The sequence below is a fragment of the Temnothorax americanus genome, unplaced genomic scaffold (genome assembly GCF_048541705.1).
Source record: "Temnothorax americanus isolate GAGA-0224 unplaced genomic scaffold, ASM4854170v1 Scaffold5, whole genome shotgun sequence".
NCBI lineage: Eukaryota > Metazoa > Arthropoda > Insecta > Hymenoptera > Formicidae > Temnothorax > Temnothorax americanus.
This window is the reverse complement of record NW_027509657.1, coordinates 2,782,694-2,805,165: the sequence shown is the minus strand read 5'-3', so window position 1 is coordinate 2,805,165 and position 22,472 is coordinate 2,782,694. Positions and strand designations below refer to the sequence as shown.

Genomic DNA, 22,472 nt, shown 5'->3' with positions numbered 1-22,472 from the left:
TTCTTCATTTTTCTATTATCTAATAATTTTTATCACTATTTCTTACTTTACAAGTAAGTAAACATATATTGATTGAATTAAATAGAAATTTATTTTAAGAATTAGATCAAATCGTATAATAGCGTGTAAAAATAGTGAAAAATAATGTAAAATTTATTGTATCAATTAATGAAGTTAAAATTTGTTTAAACTTCAACTTTAGAAATTGCAACTTTGATGGCGAATACTATCTATTTAAAGGCAACATAAATTAAAAATTCTTACTTTAATTATGCAAATCTAAATGTTGAACAATCTTATAATCTTAGTTTTTAATATGTTTTTCGGATAAAAATGATTACCTAATCTTACAGAAAATTAACTTCGAAATCTGTGTCAGGAGAGATAAGGAATTTATCAATTTCTCTCATCAAATATATAAGCTGTACTACATTCTGCAATACAGCTCAGGAAATTCGATTGATATGCCGGCGGTTAAACAATTAACATATTTATTTTTAAATAATAAAAATTACCCAAACACACGAAATAAAACTGTTCAATCATTTCTATCTTAATTAGGTCGTAAAAATAGCAATTCTCTGGATCAGAGAAAATTATTCATCAAGAGGTTAATGCAAGGCACTCGCTTTACGTGAGCACGTTCCTGCTGCGCAATGGGACGAAGATAAAATATATATAAGTCCTTCTTACTTTTTCCGCTGTTCGCAAGCTCGTGCATACGACGACTCTTTTATATCTGTCGCGCGTAAGCACGGTAGACAAGGCGGTACCGCGCCACCGGCTAGCCAAAACATTCAACTTGAACGTGAGCCAAAAATCTCGCCATCCCGCCAAAAAGATACACCTGGCCGACGTAGACAGTCGGGCATTCAAGAGACAAGAAAGAACGCGGAGAATCGGCGAGATAAATTCTTTTTCGCTCGAGTATTTTTTTTCCTCTTTGCACGAGTAACTTGATAATTGTAAATTAGTACGGATCATATTAACACGCCATTTCCAACATTAAACTCGCAGACGTAGAGAAACAAAAATCATCATTAAGCCCTTTATTTATTAGAAAAAAAATCTTCGAGAGATAAATATTTATATATTTCCACGCAGGATATTTACTCAATAAAGAGTAAATAAGAGATTTTGAGTGCTATATAAATTACGATTCCACGATAAATTATTGCGTTCTCGTAGTGTAAACAACTGCGCAGGAGAATAACTCAGTTTGTCGTTATCAATGTACGTGAAATAACCGATATTTTAATTAAAGCAAACCGGTCAGTATGGCGAAAGGAATATTTCGCGGTTATTTACAAAACCGTTTCACTCGACGTATTAAAATGCTTATATAATTTTTAGAGTAAAAAAGCGTGAACGGCGTCTGCGAATAAACGGCGTATGACATATTAACGTTGAACAACAGCCGCGGCATTTATTTACTCGCCAGCGTCGAAACGGCCATTATTACAATTCACACGGATCCCGAATAAGTTAACGCCGCCGCGCGAAACGCGTTGCAGCCTCTCGTGAATTTCTCGAGCGGACGTAATCCGCGATATTTAATAGCGGGCGCGGTTATCCCGCCGCGCCGTTTCGACGGAACTTAATATTCTTCCCCCTCTCCCACGTCGTCATCGCCGGATAATTTCGTCGTAGACGACAACGCGCGCGCACGCACACGCCCATATCCACGCACACGCGAGCCAACGAACATTGTCCGTAAATATTTGCTACCACCATCATAGCTTATATTGTACACGCGACAAGCAGTATCGTTAAAGCAGGTTGACGACCTCGTCTCGTATAGCCACAGTATTTAAATATATACATAGATAAGCTTTTTCACTCACAGTTTCCCATGGAATCCATGACGGTTTTCCCGACTGCGATCAATAGAAGACCAGAAGTAATTTCCCGAACGGCAGATAAAAGGACGTCTAGACGAGATCTAAACGGTATCTGAAAGATTAATAATTAACGCGCTTTTCAGACATTTGAGTGATAAATATCGGATGAAAAAGATATGTTACATTATTATGAATATCAGGTGATCACCGTGCTTTTTGTAGCTACATTTCCAACGAGAAGTAGAAAAAATTTACCTAGGATTCGCAAAAACCGAATTTTAATTAATAGATAATTCAATTTTTTATTTTATCGTAAATTGTCCTAGCAAAAAAATATTTTGATTGTTTTGAAGGAAATTATTATACAGAATGTGTGGATAGATTAGAAATAGATTCGACAAATTTTAAGTCCATCCTTCTTTAAGTCATAAAAAAAAGTTTTCATTCAGATATCGAAAATCTAGAAAATGTGACGCTTTTTACGAACACGTGGTTAGAGAACAGAATTAGCGGTCGTACGAACTCAACGAGGTGTAAATCCACCTGTAGCTCTAAGATCCGCTGTATAAATCACGCGGTAAGGAAACGATCGCGTGGAATAACTCTATGGATTAGCCACGTCCAGTCCGGGTACGGTATTTTCTATTCTTGACAAAAGGAGGATGAGGAGAACGAGGATCAAAGTAATATTCCCGAAGCTATAGCCGACAGAGACGTCTCCTTTCGAGATCGCGTATCCATGAAAGCGAAAGCGTATCATCCTCCTTTTTACGAGCGAATGCTGGGGAAAAATATGTTGAATATATCGGGCGCACCTTGCAGATAACGGAGGGAAAAACGCATGAATTCTGCACGATAATAAAGAAGCAGAATTTATGGTAATGTTACGAACGAGAGTGAGTACCCTCTCCCTCCCCAAGGAAGTAAAGAAATTTTGCTCACATTGTAGTACGACAAACTGCTTGTAATATACTTTTCAAAATTGACGTGATCTATTGCGTTTATTGTGTGATGTGCGCCTTTTATCCTCAATTTCTTAAAAAGTAAAAATAATTTTGTATCCCCACAAATACATAAATTATTTTTATTTTGTGTTTAGTTGAGAAAATTATATTAATTGGCGAAATTGACCTTCTCTCTAAGCAAGAAGTCCATCGTTTATAATGCAAGAACTGACAAGAGTCTCTTTCCTTTTCATTCATATGTAAACAATAATAAATAAAATATTACGGCTGATTATGTAGAAAAATCGACCGAATTGAACGTTTGATTTTTTAACCCTTGTCTGAAGTGCAGACGCCGTGTTTCACGAAAGTTTCGTGCCGCGAAACGCGACGGGCGTACCCATTGTGGCCAAGCAAAGGAACGTTAAAACGAGCCACGAGGTTCGTGTGACACGCGCACCTTTACTTTCATTCTACATTACGGCAGCGTTTTATTACTTACGAAGTCACGTTCGTCGCCTCGAAACTTAAAAAAGGGTAGGAAATTTTCATGTGAAAGTTAATTAGATTCATAACGTACGACCTTCAATATTGCGCATCGGGATTTAATTGTCTATTCAAAAAATGAGATCCTTTTTAAAATAAAATATGGAATATATTGAGCTGTAATATAATTAAACTTTATCTATAACATCTATTTGCTCGGAGCTATAATCAATGATTTGTTCAAACGTAACGCGCTAAACCGTAACAACTTCTATTAAGTGCAATCAACTGGATATCTGAACAGCTTTACAGAATAATGCCATGCAATAAATCGCGTATTTATTATTATTGTACCGATTTAATCGCTTAACTGCGATATCATGGAAGCGAAAAGCATAAGCGAGCGAAACAGGCGGAAATAAATTTCGAGCGACGTACAGCGTGAAGCCGATAGAGGGATGGCACTGTAAAGGGATTCGAAGTAAAATAACAACTGCGGATTTTCGCGCATTGTTTCTGATCCATTCGATTAAAAAAATGAAAAACTTCATAGATATCAGCAAACGTGACAATAAATTTAGCTCGAGAATATCAATGTGTTTTATTTCGGACAAAAATTAGAATATAAAATAATAACAGCAATTAATATATATATACGTAAACTAATAGAGTAAAGAAATATTATTTCTTCACATATAAATTGATTTAATTCTCATAATTAAAAATAGATAACGAATATACTTATTTCGTGGAAAGTAGCCGCAGATTAAAATCTAATTTAATTCTTTGTCAATTTATTCGCGATGTCTGATCTTGTTACGCTTTCACTTGTGATAGATAATTTTCTCGTTATGTTGGTCAAAAACGAAGATACAATATGCGAATTAGGTATACGCGCACCGCCATACGCGACGGAAAATCCCAAATTAGAAAGAAGGAAGCGCGCGGGATGCTCTACAGCCATCGTTAGCGGAGTAACGATAAATTAAATGCAATTCGCTCTCGTAAAATGCCCGTACCCGTTGCCCGGCGCGGTGTCGCTTGATACCGCGCCGAATCGCTCGGCTTTTATTCCCGAAATAATACCGCGAGCCTCGAACGAATAGTCGCGCGCGGGGGTGGATTTTTCTGCTTCACGAACATGCACGTCGCAGGAGGGTGGAAACGGAGTTGCAAGCCACGAGAGGGAGGAATAAATTTTGGAGGAACATGGTAAAGCCGAAAAAGGGATGGCTCTTTGCCACGGCAAAACAGAAAGAGACGTCGCGTAAAGAGGACGTGGGAGGGGGGAGGGGGGTCTTTTCGGTTCTTTGTACGGAACCGCGCGATACCCTGTATATTTCGCGTTAACGCCGATGCGGAATTTATGGTCGAATAATAACGGCCGACTATCGACGTTACGCGCGCTTCGCTGTGATCGGCGGCGAAAAAGAGAGAAACCATCTGGGAAGGGCGAATATGCGGGGATCACGGGGACGAAGGGGAGGCTGGAAACAGATCTGGGGCGCCTAATAAAAACGACACAGTCCGGATCCTATCGCCGCATCCCTCCGGATCACGCTTCTCGTAACGAATGGAAATCACTTCAACTTTGCGCCCCACTGCCCCTTCCTCGCGAGTTATAAAATTTTTAACTCTTCGCTTCGTGACACGATAAGTAGGGCCTAATAAGGTAACAATATAGAGTAATATAAAGGACATAATTTATGTGGAATGTATTTCAGAATACATTCCCTAGTTTACTTTTTTATGACAGACTTTTGTGCAAAATTTAGAGCTGACTTTTTCTCGATAAACAATTATTATCAATTCTTATATTGAACAGATCGACTTTAAAATAATCAAAGAATTTATAGAAAAAAGTGCAAAAATCTTAGGGACCGTGTAAACTTATTTGTACATAAATTTATAATATATTATTTATTATTCTTCCTCATTTTCTGTATGACTTCTGAAATATATGTGTGATATAAACATGTTTGAGATGAAAATTTAAATCCATAGATTTTGAAAATTAACACAAACCAACAAAATAGGCAGAAATAATTTTGTAGAATTAAACATTTCGCCAGAAGTAAAATCTGGTTTGATAGAAAAAACTTAAGAAAATCGCAAATATATCAAATAAGCGTATAATATTCAAACTATATTTAAATAATCCTTAATGATCATTTTAGGAAACAACATCATGTCTCCTTTTCGACAAACCTGTTAAGGATGATAATGCAATTGCAGACACGACAAAGTCTTAATGTTTACGTCGCAGTAACATCTGCAGGACGTATTAATCAACAGCGCCGTTACTCAGCGTGCCAAGTGTAAAACGCGCGAACAATCCGAAGCGATTCGCCTTAATTAATTACGTCGCCTCGTGCATTGCGCGTTCCACACGCGCGCACGTGGAAACGTGTGATTTATTTCTTATGCCGCGCAACACGCGTCTTCATGGTGAACGCATCTCTCCGAATGGAAACATTTCATCAACCGCGATCTACAATTCTGCCGCTTCGCACTTCGGAGACCGATGATCTACGATCTCACGCGTGTCGCAGTTTACGATCAACCAAGTTATTCTGACCTTATTGCCATTGCTTCTCATATCACAGATTCTTGGGCAAACATATTTAATCTCTCATACTAATTCTTTCTCGATAAAAATTCGAAGGATCGTCGTTTAAACGTCTCTTTGGTATTTCAAATTATAAATGCAAATAGTAAACAAAATTGTGCAAATAAATTTTTACTGATATATCTATAGCTTACTTAAAAAATAAAAATTAGTGCTTCCTCGTTAGAGTTAAGCATATATTACAGAATTGAAATAAATTTTGGATAAGATTATGTAATCCGTCTTTACATATCGAAAACTTTAGTAATAAAGTGTTCAATGACAATGTAGATCACAACGGAATTAAAGAAAGTGACGGATGCACTTGGAACATCTTATATGTATAATTCCTCTCGGCTACGTCAGTGTTATACATTTATTTCCGCGCAGTCATATATCAAAAGCAGCGCGGTAAATGATTGTTTCCACCGTTACAAAAGCTTTACTACTGCGAGGACCGAAGTACGGCGATTCGAGCGGTCGTCCCGTGATCGGTGGGCAGTCTCAAGGGGTAGGATGGGCAAAGGAGGACCGCGATGGTAGGTGGCGGAGAGCGAGAACGAGAGCTCGCAAAAGTTAGTTTCAGTGACATATGTGGCCAACGCACGTGGATACGGAAGTTGAGCCGGGTCTCTCGCCTAGAACCTTCCACTGGGCCCGGGCTCAGCCAGCCCGTGCTATATATCTGACATTTCCAACCTCTAACTACTTCAGCCGTCGCTTAAGGAAATAGAGCTGTCCGACGCAAGCACCGCGATTCTACGCGTCGCGACGAGCTTTCAAGACGTGCCAATAAATGGTAATCGCGACAAAAATCCGTTTTTGCCATCTCTACCCACCGCAGCTATCCTGTCAGTCGTGTAAACAACTTCAGAAGAGTATGTTCGATCTTCTTCGTGGGGCGAGAACGAAATATCCGCGAGGCGCAGTGAAGAAATACCGAGAAATACGCAGTCCCGTCACTTTCGACGATGCGCTCTTTGAATCGCGAGTTTATCGCGGCTGAACTTTGCACGTTTCAAATTTATATTTGCAAAATTCGTATCGTATGAACATTAAAATTTCATACAATTAATTAATAATGAGTCTTAAAATATTTAAAACACATCTAGCTTAAAACACTATAAAGAAGAGATAGAAGTTAAATATTTTTGCTTTCAAAGAAAGTAAAAAGATTCCTTTACTCTGTATTATTGAAAAGAATTTGAAAACTTCCGTTATTTGAATTAAAGTTAGATGTTCCATAAAAATATTTTAAAATACCTATCGTATCATTCTAAAATATCATCTTTATCAATCGAAGTAACAAAGCCATCGCGTAATGGATTGAGAACAATACAAAGATCTCAAAATACTATCGTTGCGCAATTCCCGTACTTGAATCTTCGATTTTATACAATAATGCAATATTATGTAATTTCGATGCAGATGCATTATGATATTCGATAGCAACAAAAGAAACGCGTGAGTGAATCTCCGCGGGCAAGTCATCAAACCAGAATTTATTCCGGGATTTTATAAGAGCGCTCCAAAGTAAAGGTTGAAGCGAAGGACAAGAGTTACCTACAAGAAACTTCGCCAAAGTATCGCTCTCCGAATGCCGTTTTTTTATCATCGGCTCGTCGCGTCAAATTGAGAATTTCGAACGCGAGGTTCGTTCCATGGTTAATTTCCATTGACTAAGCACGCAAGACAATTCACACGAATTTACCATTCAATATAATTTCAATTTGACAAGATAATTACTATTTCAGAATATTAAAATAGAAATATATTACTAATAAAACAAATAAAACCCTAACGAGAAAGAAATCGGAAACTTTCAGTAAAATAAGTATGTGTTAAATTAAATTTTAGGAAATAATCCATAAAAGTGAGTATCGGCAAACTGTCTCCAATTTTAATCTAACATTTTCAATATAAACAAACGATTGGTGCATCGTACATGGCGTTAGACGGTTTGCCGTGGTAGTCTCAGGCTCGTAGTTTCATTACGCCCGCGTCGCCCGACCGGCAAAACCCGGCCATTTAACTTAATTAAACGCGTCTCTAATTAATTAGAGAAAGATCACGCAGTTTCCTAGAGGCAAAAGCGTTGCCCGCGCCCGGACGGAGGACGCGCTCTCACAACGATCGCAAGTCAGACGCCGTAAAATTTTCACTCCCTTTGCCTTTACACGTGCCGCTCTCCTTCCGCGCTATTATTTCCGCTTCGTGCGCTTTTATTTCCGAACACCTACAGAATTCTTCCGCCGAACGTTCTTATTGAAAGCGCACAGTGAGAGTTACGGAAAAGTTTTTCGACATCGCGATATATATCACGACACTGTGCAAGCGTCCTCCCCCCCCTCAATGTACATAAAGCTCCTACACGAAGTGTCGATTTCGAGGAATCCTTGTGCGAAACGTAAATCTCGCTTTAAGACCTCTCGTAAGCGGTACATGTAATTAATTGGACCGTCGAATTGATTAGAGAGCTCCGATGTAAATAGCGTGCGGGCTACAAACTTTGCTTACAGAATCGTCACGCGTGTAAAACAGCGGTATACAGCAGCTGTATACAGCAGCTTCGACTTTTCCGAAGTAAAAAAGAAATGCAAATGCATTACTCCGGCGCTTTTAAATTTAGACGTTAAATAAAAGTAAATGTACAAGGATTTCTTTCGTTCCGGAATTAAATCTCGAAAATGTGAATCCGTAACATTAAATGTATAATTATTGTAGTTTAATAAGTGAGGGGAATTTTAGTAATTTTTATAACAGATAACGATAAATATACGTAAGTGAAAGAAATAAGGATAAACGGCATTATCTTGTGCAAATTGAACGAAACGATTTCAAATATTTTTCTATAATAGTAAACACGAGACACACTTCTTTGCCGCTAACTGAAAAGATCCAACAATATGTTACTTAATCCTTTATCGCGAGCTTATATGGCTCAACTAAAGCGGCGAATGAAATTAAATTCCTAGAGATTCGCCTCCGCTCATCAACGCAAACCTTTCGCGTCGGATCAAGTTTCGTGGTCATTGCTTGGCTGCATTCAAGCTAATTCAAGTTCCACCGGACTTAGCTGGAAGGCCGTTCGAACTTCCTGGTTGAGACTGCACCGGGGAGATATCGTGTCTTCTCACCACCACCCTACATTCCCACCTGCCCTCACAGAGAGGAAGTCGACATATGATGTTGGAAAATGATCGAGAGCGAGCTCCGCCGCTCGACGTCCCAATTTCCCAGACGGTATCCTGTCCCGCCAGCTGGCACCCTTTGACGACGCTCGCACCTAGCTTCCACGTTATACTTTCAACGATGAATAAACCCCAGATATATACAGGATGTTGGAAAAAAGAAGATCGAAAATTCGAACACTATATTGAAGTCGATTTCTCCTTAACGAAAATTTCAGAAACATTTTATAACTATCTGTTTTTTCGCGACATCTGAATCTTATAAATATATATGATACCTCAACTCTGTCCAAGTTTTATTTTATAAAGAGCTTAATTTTCGTCCTCAAATATCGTTCGTAAACGTCAAAGTCTAACACGCTTGAAATTAAAGAAAAAATACGGTTCTCTCATTTATTTTCACCCTTAGTGTGACATCAAGTCGGCACAAAAGTAAAACAAAGAATGGAAAAATAAACGGAAACGCGGAAATGGGGGCAAGAGAGAGCCAGGGGCGACGACGAGATCGGGAAGGTAAAAGAAGAGAAAGGTGCAGGTGCAACAGGATCTCTAGTAGATTTGCTTCAACCACGTTTGTATGCGCGGTAAGTGTGGATGCAGCTGCTATACGAGCAACTAAGTAACCCAGTTTGCCCGCGCGAAAAGTAAGTGCACGCGCGAGGGTGGAAAAGTGCGACTCGCAGGTTGTTTCGACATAAAGTACGGTATATTATAGCCAGAGTTGTTCTGTGCATTCAAGCTCAAGCGAGCGTAAACGCATTCGAGACTGCACACGTAAATGTCCCAGAAAATGTGAAAAGGAAAAGGAGGTTGTGTATTATTAAAATAATCTATAATGTGTGTAAAGTGCGCAAGAGGAAAAGATAAAAAAGGAAATATTATACGAAGGTTCTAACTAAACGTTGCATCTTTGTATTATTCCAATGTGGGAATAATTACTAGGTATGCAGAAGCTACAGATTAAAACTGGTCAACAGACTTTATAAAATCAATTAAAAAGTCTTAATGAACATAGATCTACAAAAATAAATTGTTTTCTAAAATTTTCAGTTTTTTATTTTATAAACTAAATTCTTTGGGAGATTTAATATACATCAATATTTCCATTATTTCCAATATAATTTAAAATATCAATTTATAAAAAACTTTGATACGTCAGTTCAGTCTTGTTTACGTTATAAATATTAGTTTTTGAGTGTAAACATATGCATTCGTGCATGCAACACATCGTATAAGACGTGTTCGAGATGTATTGAATAGTCATTTGAGTATCTGTTTTAAACATGTCCAATTCGAATTAAACACATCACCTCCAAGATGTTGGTATTTTGAATTTTATCGAGACATCAATAATTCTACTTTACTTGGGCTTTCAAAATCAAATATACTAAAACTGTCAATCATTAAACTTTATTATTGAATTTTGTAATATTAATTGAATTTTGCAATAATAAAATAATCAAAAAAATTGAATACATGAATTCGTCAAAAAATCTCGCGTGAAAGATATATCGTTGTCTCGAAATATCTCGTGTAATACATATACCTAGATATTCTTTTTATCTGACATTACTGCAACTGCAATTATAGGATTCTACCGTTGTTGCAAAAAAATATTACAAAACGAAAGCGGTCTCCTTAAGGATGCGTTTATATGCGGGCCTCGGAAAAAGCGATTCGCCTTTCTTCGGGATTGCTGTGCTTCTTATTTTAATTAATACCGAGAGAAAGGAAGACAGCTTTGTTCAGACTGGCGCGGAAAGACAGCATTCGTCGGAACATCTCCCGCGCTCTTCCCGCGGATTTTCTGGGTTTTAATTAGTTTTTTGTTTGTTCTTAATCCGTAGTGTTACGCGGAAAAACGTTTTGAATTATTACTATGAACAACGTGCATCTCGTCGGCGCTTATCGCCATTGTACCATTGCGAGACTTAAATGTGATTAAAACATCGTTTTCTGTAAAAATTAACTTAACTCACGAAGCGTGTGTGTGCCGCGCGTTTTGCCCGTATGTTATTAAAACGAAGTGGTCAACACATGATTTTAATAAGTACAGCAACGTTGGAAATTTCCATCTTGTCGTACTTCTCTCAGATTAATTATATGAGATGTCTTTTTAAACAAATTTCCATTAATTAGTAAATCTTAAATTTAAATTATGTATATTTTAAATTTAAAAAATTTTAAATAGTTATATATAATATTTCCGGAGAAATTGTATATGTTGAACTTTATATATTTTCTTTGTACAATGTATAACTGAATCATTCACTTATAGAATATAGATCGCGATCGTCTCTTTTGGATACATCTAAAAGTATCTCATTAAATCTCGGATTGTCACTCTGAGATGAAAATATATACTTAATTATCACAAATGTCAGCAATAATTAGGTCAATTAAGAAATATCGCGTTTTATTAATAAAGTGGAATATTCGATTTCTCGATTTCTATCCATTATTCCATTATATGCTATTTCACGACTATAATCGGTTGCGTTTGTCAGTTAACGTGTAATGCTTATTTAAACAAAATGACCTGAGGATTAGTAAAACTAATCTACTGATGAGAATAGTGATGAAGTGCCTGCGCCACATTTCTGAAAGATATATTATATTTTTTTATAAAATGGATATATAAATAAAACATCATATAATTAATGTTAAACAATTAAACATATATATATATATATATATATAAACATATATGTAAATTACATACAATTAGTCAATCATTGGTAATCATTAATCAACATTCAGAGAGTAGATACAGGAGGAAATTGACCGATTCCTCGCAATTCTGTCAATGTTATTGAATTAACGAGCCACGTTAATTTACGATTTTTTACGCGTTTAGTGTACATTATGATCCACACGCCGTTGTTTGTGACGCAAACTGGCTGATGTAATCAAGAATCACGCCCTCGTAAAATGGGAAAAATGGATTTTTAACAACCGTCCAGAACCATTCTCGTCGAGGATATTTTATTTCCGCTCGCTCATAAAAGTAGAAAGACGGGGACGCGAGAATTCTCAGATTAACGCTTCTACAGATATCCATAAATTTTATCAATGACTTCTCAAATTTTCACCAAAATTACACGGAGGGCGAATCTCGGGAGATCATTTGAGAAAGTGTCTGATGAAACACGATTTAAAATATAACGAGTTAGAAAATGTCATTACATTTATTTGCGATATTTTCTTCATTTATCGACTTTTTTATAGCGTATCTCCATATATAGCCCGAGTTTTTCGTAGTCTGAGCATTAGTTCGGATCTATCCAATTCGAACTTCACTGCATGTACGTCTTACCTAAATAATTCTCGCAAATAGACGAACGTTTCGCGTGTTTCAGTTCACGAGTCAGGGTCCTTTTTACAGCGGCGGGTGAAAGAGTTGCCCGAGGTGTAGCGGATACACGCATGATTACGATAAATCTCAACGGAAGGCCAATTACTCGGGGCAGCAAAGTTAGCGGGACACGTTAATGGCTTTAAGTGAATGGTACAATAAATTGTACTATCTACGCCGCTGTTTTATTTCGTTTGGCAGTAAATCCAACGGGAAAAAGGAAGGGGACGGCGGTATATTTAACGTAGGCCCTCGTAAATCCCGGCAAAGACAGCGCCGAAAAATTCTCAAATCAAGTCAGCGAGATATTTGTAACAAAGTCTAATTGGATCAAGCTCCCAATAATTGTGCATTAATAAATTGTCCATTTTGTTCAAAGTGAGCCATTGTCATCGCGATCTTCGCACTCGACCTTACGTATACTTATCGCGTTAACCTTTTAGCATGTGCCTCCTGTCACTATCTCTCTTCTCTCTCTTTCCTTTTTTTTTAATACGGTCTAAACATGACGCTTATATGTGCACGACAAATACTCGGGCAAACTCGAACGTTCAAAAAGACATGGTCGAAGAACGTAATTCTCTCCCGCAGCATCTCCCCTCTTCTCATAGGTGACACTTCTGGAACTATCTCTTTCTTTATCTGTCTCCCTTCATTCTTCCCTCCGTTGTTCTCCTTTCCGCTTCTCCCTTCCCCGCTCTCGTTTTACCTATGCGTGCGATTTCGCGAAATAAAAACGACGTGCCAAGTCTCAGACGCTCCAAATTTGTCGTGACAAAAATACGCTTTATCGCACGCCGCCGAGCACCCAGACACTACGGCAGAGGTAGACTTCTCTCCGGACGTCGGACTTCCACTGCGGTCGCAGTGCCGGATTAAGGATGCCCGATGCACGTCCGGACGTACGCGTTCCGCCAAAAAGAACCGCGATTATTACCGGATATATTTATGCATCTACTCGCGAGCGCGACTTCAAAAATTAGATTAACTCTTATAATCTAACGCACGTCTCGCAGACTCGAAAAAATTAATAGGAGACGAGCGTGGTACGTATTCTTTTATGAAATGCACTTTTATTTAATTTCCTTGTGCGTGCAGAAATCAACAGCGCGACAACAGCGAAAATACGACGAAGACAGCGACAGGCGACATTTGCAATTTAAAAACGAGCGAACGGCTTGCGAATTAAAGGAAAAATTGAAGAAGGAGATTGGTAGAGGAAAAGTCGTGCTATTATAATTTATTTATCCGGACACCGAGCGAGAGAGAGAGAGAGAGAGAGAGAACGCCCGGACTCTTAATCTCACAGTGGCTTCGAACGTCTCGTCGTGGTTAGTTAACCGCGGTCTTTAAATAGCCACGACGACGGCATAACATTATTTTTCCAAAGAAACGACGCATCGGCCTGTCTCTCCTCGAAATCCCCGCTATTCCGTCGTCTCCGTCCGCGTCTCCCCCGCACTTTTGCAGACCGCCGCGCGCGAAAGACGTCGTCGCGCGAATTCTGATACGACGCATACATTTAGTTAAATTAAGAAACTCACGTTTCACATACGCTCCCAAGAAAAACCCCGAGACGGACGATAAATTTTGCCGACGAGACGGTCTGGTTAGGATGGTGTCATTAGAGATTAAGGTGATATAAATGATTAAAGTGATTAAAAATAAATGATTATAGAGATTAAACACGTCAGTCCTAACGTTAAATGAAGATGTAATTCGCATAATTCTATATTGAAAGATATATAGATTTTTTTCATTTATATTTTTAGATAATTAGATTTCTCTCTATTTTAGTGTGGAGGTATTTTTAAAAATTCATTTCATGAAAGAATAATGGGGAAGGAAAAAGAGAACGTTAAAATTAAGAAAATTATTAAAAGATGACTAAATGATGAGTTTAATTTAGTTTGATAAAGATTAATTAAAAATCAAGCCGTACCACACGTTCGTGCTTTTTGAGAAAAGCTTAATTATAACATTTTTCACATCATGTGGCCAAAGTATTGCTTCTATTTACTATATCGTCTACACTTTACTGCACAATTTTGCAAAAGGTAATCATATTGAAGAAATGCTGATCGTTCACGGATTTGTTCGAATTTTCTGTTGCAGATGCGCGGAGGGCTTCACGGGTCTGCGGTGCGAGACGAAGGACGTCAGCAGCACCGGAAGTGTGTATAACCGGCGTAGGGCACCCTTTTCCTGCAAGCTGGGACTCTCTACCTCGTACTACTGCTAGCGATAATCGCGCGGGGCCCTTTTTAACCATGAGTAGACCTTTTTCTACCCTCGCGGTGTACTGCGGTGTAGGAACCCACGAGACAGAGTCGTGAGAGGGCCAACGCGCGACCAAAGAGGGAAGGGAAAATCGTATGAACGGAGAAAAGTAGGCGAATCAGGGACACGGACGGCGAGACGATTGGACGAGGGAGAGAAGTCGAGACAAAGAATTAGAAATGACGAATTTCGAATCCGTCGATCTCGGGCATTAGGACGGGTCCTCCGTACTTTACATAAGGACAGGTTCCAAAATACAGTTTGGACCGGGCATTCGTACCTTTTTCAATTTCTACAGCTAATGCTACTTATACATCCTTTCCTTATTATCCTTCTTTCTCTCTCTATTTCTTCTATCACTTCTCACCTTTTTTACCCTAATATATCTTTATTCGTTCTTCTCTTGTGTGAATATTTCTTCTATTTTCTTTCTACATCTTTTTGTTTTTTTTTACTTCTCCTTTTTACTCTCTCTCTCTCCCACTTCTTTCTTTTCTTGTTTCTCTTCTTCGAGCGTTATTACCAGTACTTTTTTCTAGAAAATGTTACTACGCGACATACTCGCGCTTCCGCGGAAAGTTCTTCGGCGAGAGAAAGAGAGAATGGAAATGACAGAAAGAATGGGCGACGGTGCGAGAGATCATGAATGTGCAAATGAGCGTGTGCCGGCGTGTGAAAGAGGGAAGGAAAAAAGGGAGGAGACGCGTCGATCTCTCGACTCTCCCGAGTGCTCTTTTCGGCGCGGTATCATTGAAGGAAAGCTCTCGAGCGACTATTCGCGAATTCGAACTGACGGTGCTTGACCTAGAGGAAAAAACAACACCGTCCAGAACGACGACAAATGAAAGTGCGCGAGAGAGGCGGTTTGTGTCGCGCACTTCTCCGTAGTCTCCGCGCGAACGGGAGAACAATACCAAAGAGCCCAGGGTCTCGATCAAGGACGGACGCGACCACGACGACGGATTGTCGCCTTTAGGCGATCAGAACGACGTGAAGGGCCCTCACTCCTCCTATCGGCGAATTCTTTTCACTTAAAGCCACAATCAAGCCACGATCGACGTATGTGTGGCCAAAGTGGTCTAGGAGTATCGAACCCTGATACTCGATAAGACCGTGAGACAATGTAAGCGTGAGAAAAGGTCAAGGGAAAGGTGTAGTTTTTGGTTTCGTAGCTGATGGTCTTAGTACACATTTCGAACCGCGAAGGCTCTCTTCTTAAGAATTAATTAACTAGCTTAAAGTATAAAAAGTACAAGAGAACGAGAGGAATGTTGAAAAGTTAATTAATTATTTTTGAGAAAAAGAGAGAGCCGCCTCCAAAAGTAGTTTCTACGGATCAAACTTGCATTTTGCCAAGCCGATTATTTTTCTCTTCGACCTTTTTTAACAACTTTATTATTCCACGGCTCGGTTTTACTGAAATCGCGGGTGGGCTAGGAAACTAGGCCGTTGCATGTTCGTCGCTGTTGGGAGGCCGGCAAAGTGTTGGAATAATGCATTGAGCGTTGAGAGAGAATCCTAATCCATGAGTTCTCCGTCTTTACATTTTGAAGATACGAACAAGCACAGGTAAAATGCTTGGTACATAAAATGATCGTTGATTGAAAAAATATCAAAAAATGTCTTGCAAAAACATTCTTGATGCGAAATTATTAGCATAACACATTAGAATAATAATACTAATACTCGTTAATGACATTTTTGGTAATCTAAAGAACTAAATTTCTAACATGTTAAATCGTTAAAAGTATTCTCAATGATCGTAAAGATGTGATAATTGATGATCAAATAAATGAGCCATAGTATAATGTCATAGTGATGTTTCAATTGAAAAAGTAAATTTTTCACTGAGAGAACCGACCACTTCCCAGCAGCGACGTCTTTGTAGCAGCATTTTCGAAGTTTGTTGAATTGCAAATTAGGAATTCGTCACTGCATAGATACGTGTAGAAAAATGGTGTGAAAGGAGGAGAAGGAAATTGGCCAGTCAGCGAGCGGAGTCGTGGGAGAGACACCACAGGGCAAAAACGATTTAATGTAAAATACGATAGTGTAACGCATTAGGCTAGCTAAAAGCAGAGACATAAGGTAGATAAAACGAAGAGAAAGAGAGAGAGGTAAAAACGGATAGTGAGGAACTCACGAGAGCGATGATGAAATCTCATCTCGACGAGGATAGAGATGCGGGACAGTCGGTCGAGAGGTTTTTGAGAGGTATAATAAGATCTGACCTCGAAAATGTTCTCCGTCCTTAAAATGCACGGATGTGTGGAGGAGCATTGACGGGGTATATCCATTTATTTCCGTTCTAATTAAAAGCTCACGAGGGTTCTTGTGAAATGGAACGGTAATAATATAATCGTGTCGATGAGGCGGAGATTGTGTCGAGCGATTCTTCGAAAAAAAAAAAACGTTGTCAAGAGACCGATAACAATCTCATCCGTCAGAAACCTCGGCGAAGACTCCCATGCGCGAGTGAATACGGTGGGGAGCGAGAAATGCGCGCTGTACTCTAGCAGTCTCGCGCGCGCGGGACCTTATTTATGTGTTTTATATATATATTATATTATATATATTATATATATATAAATATGTGTATAAACATTTTTAATTTATTTATTTAATTCATTAATTTTATTGATTTACGATTAAATGTCATCACCACCTCGGCAATCGCTTTTGTTCTTAATCTTCTGTTGACCTTTCTGCACTCTTTCGTTTGCGCCGTTTCTCATCTGACGACAACTGGATACGCCAAAAGAGCGCTCAAAATCTTTCGCCTCTAATTCTCCAAATACAAAAAGGGAACAGAATGAAGCATAATCTCGAAAATCGAATTTTAAGGAAGACGAATTTACACATCACGTGTACCGCTTTCGAAGTCAAAAGATATAATTTTTAATTATGTATCCTGCTTTTCTCTTTCATCTCGTACATCTCAAATTTCATATTTTTCGCTATATTTATATGTCACATTTTATCCTATTATATTTCTATATTTCTAATAAAAAATATAACGGCAGTTAGTAGAGTAGTATTTGCAAATGAAGAGCAAAAATTGTAGAGATATCTAAAATTATACGATGATCCAGTTTCAATATGATCTGTTTGCCATTTATCTCTTTCAAAGTTCTCATTTAAATAAAATGTCTTCATTATGCTCTTCATTATATAGTGGCGAAAATTTTTGTCGGTTCTTTTGTTGCCTTCAAACAGGTAGGTGTACTTTTTATTTTGCTATGTTCTAATTTGCACTCATCATTATTTAAACATTAGTTTACGTAATATTTAATTTTAGTTTCCTTTGATCGACTCATCAATCGTTGACGCAGAAAGCGACTCGAATCACTCGAATGTCGTCGGATTTCTCTAACTAGCTCGGTTCACGACGTTATAAGCACATTTACATCGCATCGTAAATTAGACAAATTTTTTCTTTTACATCTTAAAATTCTAGTTATAAAATGCGTATCACAAATATAAAACAATATACACTGCCAGCCAAAGGTTTGAGAGAAATATTACATATACAATTAAAAAATGTTCCAATGAAACACTATTCAAAGTCCGATTCATGCCGTATATTCAATATTATTTCTTAATTTGAAAGAAAATATGTATTATATTTAGCACGGCCGTGGTTATGTTGTGTCTTCTATCAGAAAAAATAAATAAACTTGTAGCTAGATTATCTGGTTAAATGTAAAGGTGGCTACGAAAAAAGTGTCTAATACTCTTTAGTGTCAATAAGTACTTTTTTCATCTTGTAAAAAATATTTTTTGTAGAACTTTCAAACATTTTATATTAGTTTTTATTTTATTATAAAACAATGAATAAAATATGTTGAATTATAATGCATATATTTGATTTTATTTCATATACTACTAGACATTTTCAATTAATACCAAACTTTTGCCCGGCAGTGTATTCATATAGAGCTAATACAAATAAAATAAGTTAAACACTTAAGCAGAAAGTAGAAGCCCAAATATTTAGTTTTAAATAAAAGCGGAAACGTATTTTACGAATAATACGTTGGTTTTTGCCGCGAAGTATTTACGTCACATTGATCACAATCGCAGGAAATAAGATTTCTGACGTGAAAAATGTTTTGGGACAAAACAGAACTCCAAGGAAATGCCAGAGAAAAATATTCATACTTGAGGCATGACTCGTTGATTCTTTCAGCATCTTATTGCATCCCGACGAGTCGTTTTGGGACAAGTCACTCCTCCTTTCGAGGAAATAGCATTCCGAGTATCTTCTTGCGGAAAAACTGGGGAGCTATGCGTAAATAACGCAAGGGGACGACATAAATTTCCAAATCGTCAAAGAATAACCATAAGAGGGTGAAAATGGATGGGGACAGAAACACGAAGGGAAAAACGGCATGTACATTTATTCACGTTTAGCTGGTGATAAAGCAAAGCGGCAACTCAATTCAAACAAGACGGAAAAAATATAAAAAGTAGAACTATATTATAACTGGATAAAAATCTTTCAAGAAGAATTATATATAATCTCGATGAAGGCAGAAGGAAAATAAAACATAAAAAATTAGTAGATAATTATTCTAACGCAATCTAGATACAAAACCTACAAATAAAAAATGTTGAATTAATAAACCAAAAATAATTAATTCATCTCTAATTTAAAACTAAAGAACGCAAATGTTAAGTAAAGTTTTACTTTCAATCATTTATGATTCAAATATTTTTGATACACGTTATTTTCGAAAAGTATTAGGATAACTATGAATTTAATCAAGCGTACTTCTGCAAATTTAATAACAATTTAATTCAAATAAACAAAATAATCTTATAATAATAATAAAAATTTGGTTGATCAGATCAAGTTTTATAAGCTTCTATGTATGTACGAATTCTTCGAAATTTCAAATGTGTGTAATACGAGATAAATTCCAAATCTCAAGAATACCATAAAGGTGAAAATGGTGGGACAAAAACAAGGAAAAACGCATAACATTATTCCGTTTAACTGGTGATAAAGCAAAGCGGCAACTCATTCAAACAAACAGGGAAAAAAATAAAAGTAGAACTATTATAACTGGATAAATCTTTCAAGAAAATATATATAATCTGATAAGCGAAGGCAATAAACATAAAAATTAGTAGATATTATTCTACGCAATCAATCAAACTACAATAAAAAATGTGAATTAATAAACAAATAATTAATCACTCTAATTTAAACACAAAGAACGCAAATGTTAATAGATTTACTTCATCATTTATATTCAAATATTTTTGTACACGTTATTTTTGAAATTTAATAACTATTTATCAATATTCTGCAAAATAAAATTTATTCAAATATGAATAAAAATAAATAAAAATAATCTCTCTTCAGAAAAATTTAATTCTAATTTTCTTTAGTTTCGAAAGTACCCTGTAATTAGCTAATTGCGCGCAACCTGATAAAAACAAATGTGCAACGTATCAATTTAACCAAATAATTAAATTAACTATTTCGTATGATTAAAAAACAGATCGGAAGAAAAGAAAAAATAGAGAAAAAAACGAGAAACAGAGCTAGATGGGAAGTAGCTATGGACGAATACACGAATATTCACTCTCGATCCTAGCGATGTATTTCACGTCCCGTCGTAAAAAACTCTCTCTCTCTCTCTCTCTCTTTCTCTCTCTCTCTCTCTCTCTCTCTCTCTCTCCTCTCTCTCTCTCTCTCTCTCTTTCTCTCTCTCTATAGTCCATAAAGTTCGAACTGCCCCTACAGCGATCCTTGTAAACGCTTCTCTTAATCGAACTTCGTGGCCCGGAAGCAACTTTCTTCAGTGGAAAATGATGAGGGAGGCCTAAGAAGGATCGTGTTATCGGTAGAAACTATCGAAAATGCGGGCTCGTCCTACTCTAAACTTTGCTTATGCGCATTTAGTTATATGAATAGTTTTGATTATCAGCCGCGAAACGGAAACTTCTCGGACGTGTTACGTTATCGGACACCCTTAGCCGTGGTGGAACCAATCGTGTTTAACTACGATCGTAAATTCGTGATTTGACAAATAAATTAGGAGAAATGACCATCGCCGATAAATCAGTATGCATAAATAAAAAGATACAGGATAGAAATGTGAAAATAAAATAAAATACTTAGCGTACAAAATAAGATCTAAATGCACCATATTTGAGAGAAATAATACAACATACATTTAAAAAGAATATAATAGAGTTAACGAACTCTGGGAAATATTCAAATATTTAAAGTAATATTTGACTACATATGTGCATTAAACGTAAAGAGGTTCATTCTGTTTTGATATTAAAAGTTCTCCAAAAACATTAAAAAAATATTACGTAAATTTCATATATTAATTAATATAATTAGCTTAACAAACAGATAAATTACATAGTAAAAATGCTGTCAGAGGTTGCAGGTGGCAAACTATAATGCATAGGATAACCAAGATAAATTAAAAATTTAAACCTAAATTTAATATAGTCAAAGTATATATATATATATATATATATATATATAAATGTTACTTCATTAACTAATAAATATTTCTTGATATAAAAAATACTGAGTTGAACATAAACGTTAACAATTTTATGGGAAAGATAATACTGTGATAAAAATAGAAATCAGAGTCATAATATCGCAACGTACCACTAATTTCCCTGCCATTAATCTTACTAAATCAAAAACATTGATAAGAGACTTAAGAACAGTGACTCGATGACGTTAAAGTGACGACGACAAGAGAAATCTCAGCAATATTCGAAGAAAACCCTATTCATCGGGAATTTGATCATGTGCGTGTTAGTTTTATGCGGACGAAGCTGTCTGCTTCCTTATTCTTCGCTCTTGCTACGTCCGACTAACGTATTTTTATTACGTATCCTTGGACACCCTCGACGGTGGTATCTTTTGTGCGCTACAGATTTTTATGAAAAACACACAATAACGTCCGCCGCGGGAAGGAATAAAACGGAATACTATGGACGACACGTGCACCATATTAAAGCTGTCTGGTGCGGCAAGAAAAGTAGTTTTCTGCGCGATCACGGAAAATTTCTTTCTCGCAACAATGAGTTTTATTAAACTAATTTGAATTCCAAAAATATATACGATCAATGCGGAATTTGACCGTAAAAAAGAGATGCTGTAGTGACGAGCACAACGCAAAGAGCTTATTAGGAAAAAAATATCCCGAGCGTCGGGATAATGGCTATGTAAAAATTCATGGGAATTTCAATCGGCAGCCTTCAATTTAAGAGTGGTAATGGCTTAAAATGCGTTTCAATGAGTACTTAAAATATCAACAGTAATCGATCTCACAGAAAAGCACGATAAAAGCGAATAATAATATAATTAATTGTCTCGATAACGAGAAATGTAATTAATTGTGCCGGCGAATAACGTTCAAAATAATGGCGGAGAAAAAAGAAGATAATTATATTTAATCGGTGATAAGTGCCATTCTCTGAAATTGCCATGCAATCGAAATCCAATTGAATTTGCGTATTTAAAATATAGAAAACAAAGCGTTAAAGGCTACGGTCAACGTGACGCTACAAATGCTCCGAAGCATTTCTCTTCTCTTTTCTTTCAATGAAGAAAGAAAAAGAAGAAAAAAGCTCCAAAGCATTTGTAGCGTCACGTTGACCCTAGCCTTAGTCGATAGTCGATTTTTACGCGATAATATCCGCGCGATAAAAACACATTCAAAATTCGATTAGCTAAAAGTTTAATAAAGACAATCATGCATCAAAAAACCGAAAGTTGTC

The 22,472-nt window shown here is 37.1% G+C and overlaps 2 protein-coding genes across 5 annotated transcripts in view; one reads left to right on the top strand and one right to left on the bottom strand.

The window, feature by feature from the left end:
- The window catches only part of LOC143904226 (uncharacterized), a 470,020-nt gene that overhangs the window by 393,419 nt on the left and 54,129 nt on the right, over positions 1-22,472 (bottom strand). For both annotated transcript variants that reach the window (XM_077418674.1, XM_077418675.1), the window contains exon 4: positions 1,845-1,953. The gene's annotated coding sequence lies outside the window, so the exon portion shown is untranslated. The remainder of the gene's footprint in view (positions 1-1,844; positions 1,954-22,472) is intronic.
- Positions 1-22,472, top strand: part of Vn (membrane-bound neuregulin protein vein) — a 320,017-nt gene that overhangs the window by 269,480 nt on the left and 28,065 nt on the right. For 2 of the 3 annotated variants that reach the window (XR_013258870.1, XR_013258869.1), the window contains exon 5: positions 14,541-14,599. Coding sequence is in view for 1 of the 3 variants with exons in the window: in XM_077418665.1 (XP_077274791.1) it covers positions 14,541-14,667 (127 nt within the window). In the remaining 2 variants the exon portion in view is untranslated. Of the gene's footprint in view, positions 1-14,540; positions 19,293-22,472 lie in introns of those variants that run through there. The other variant, XM_077418665.1, reaches the window with a different exon arrangement.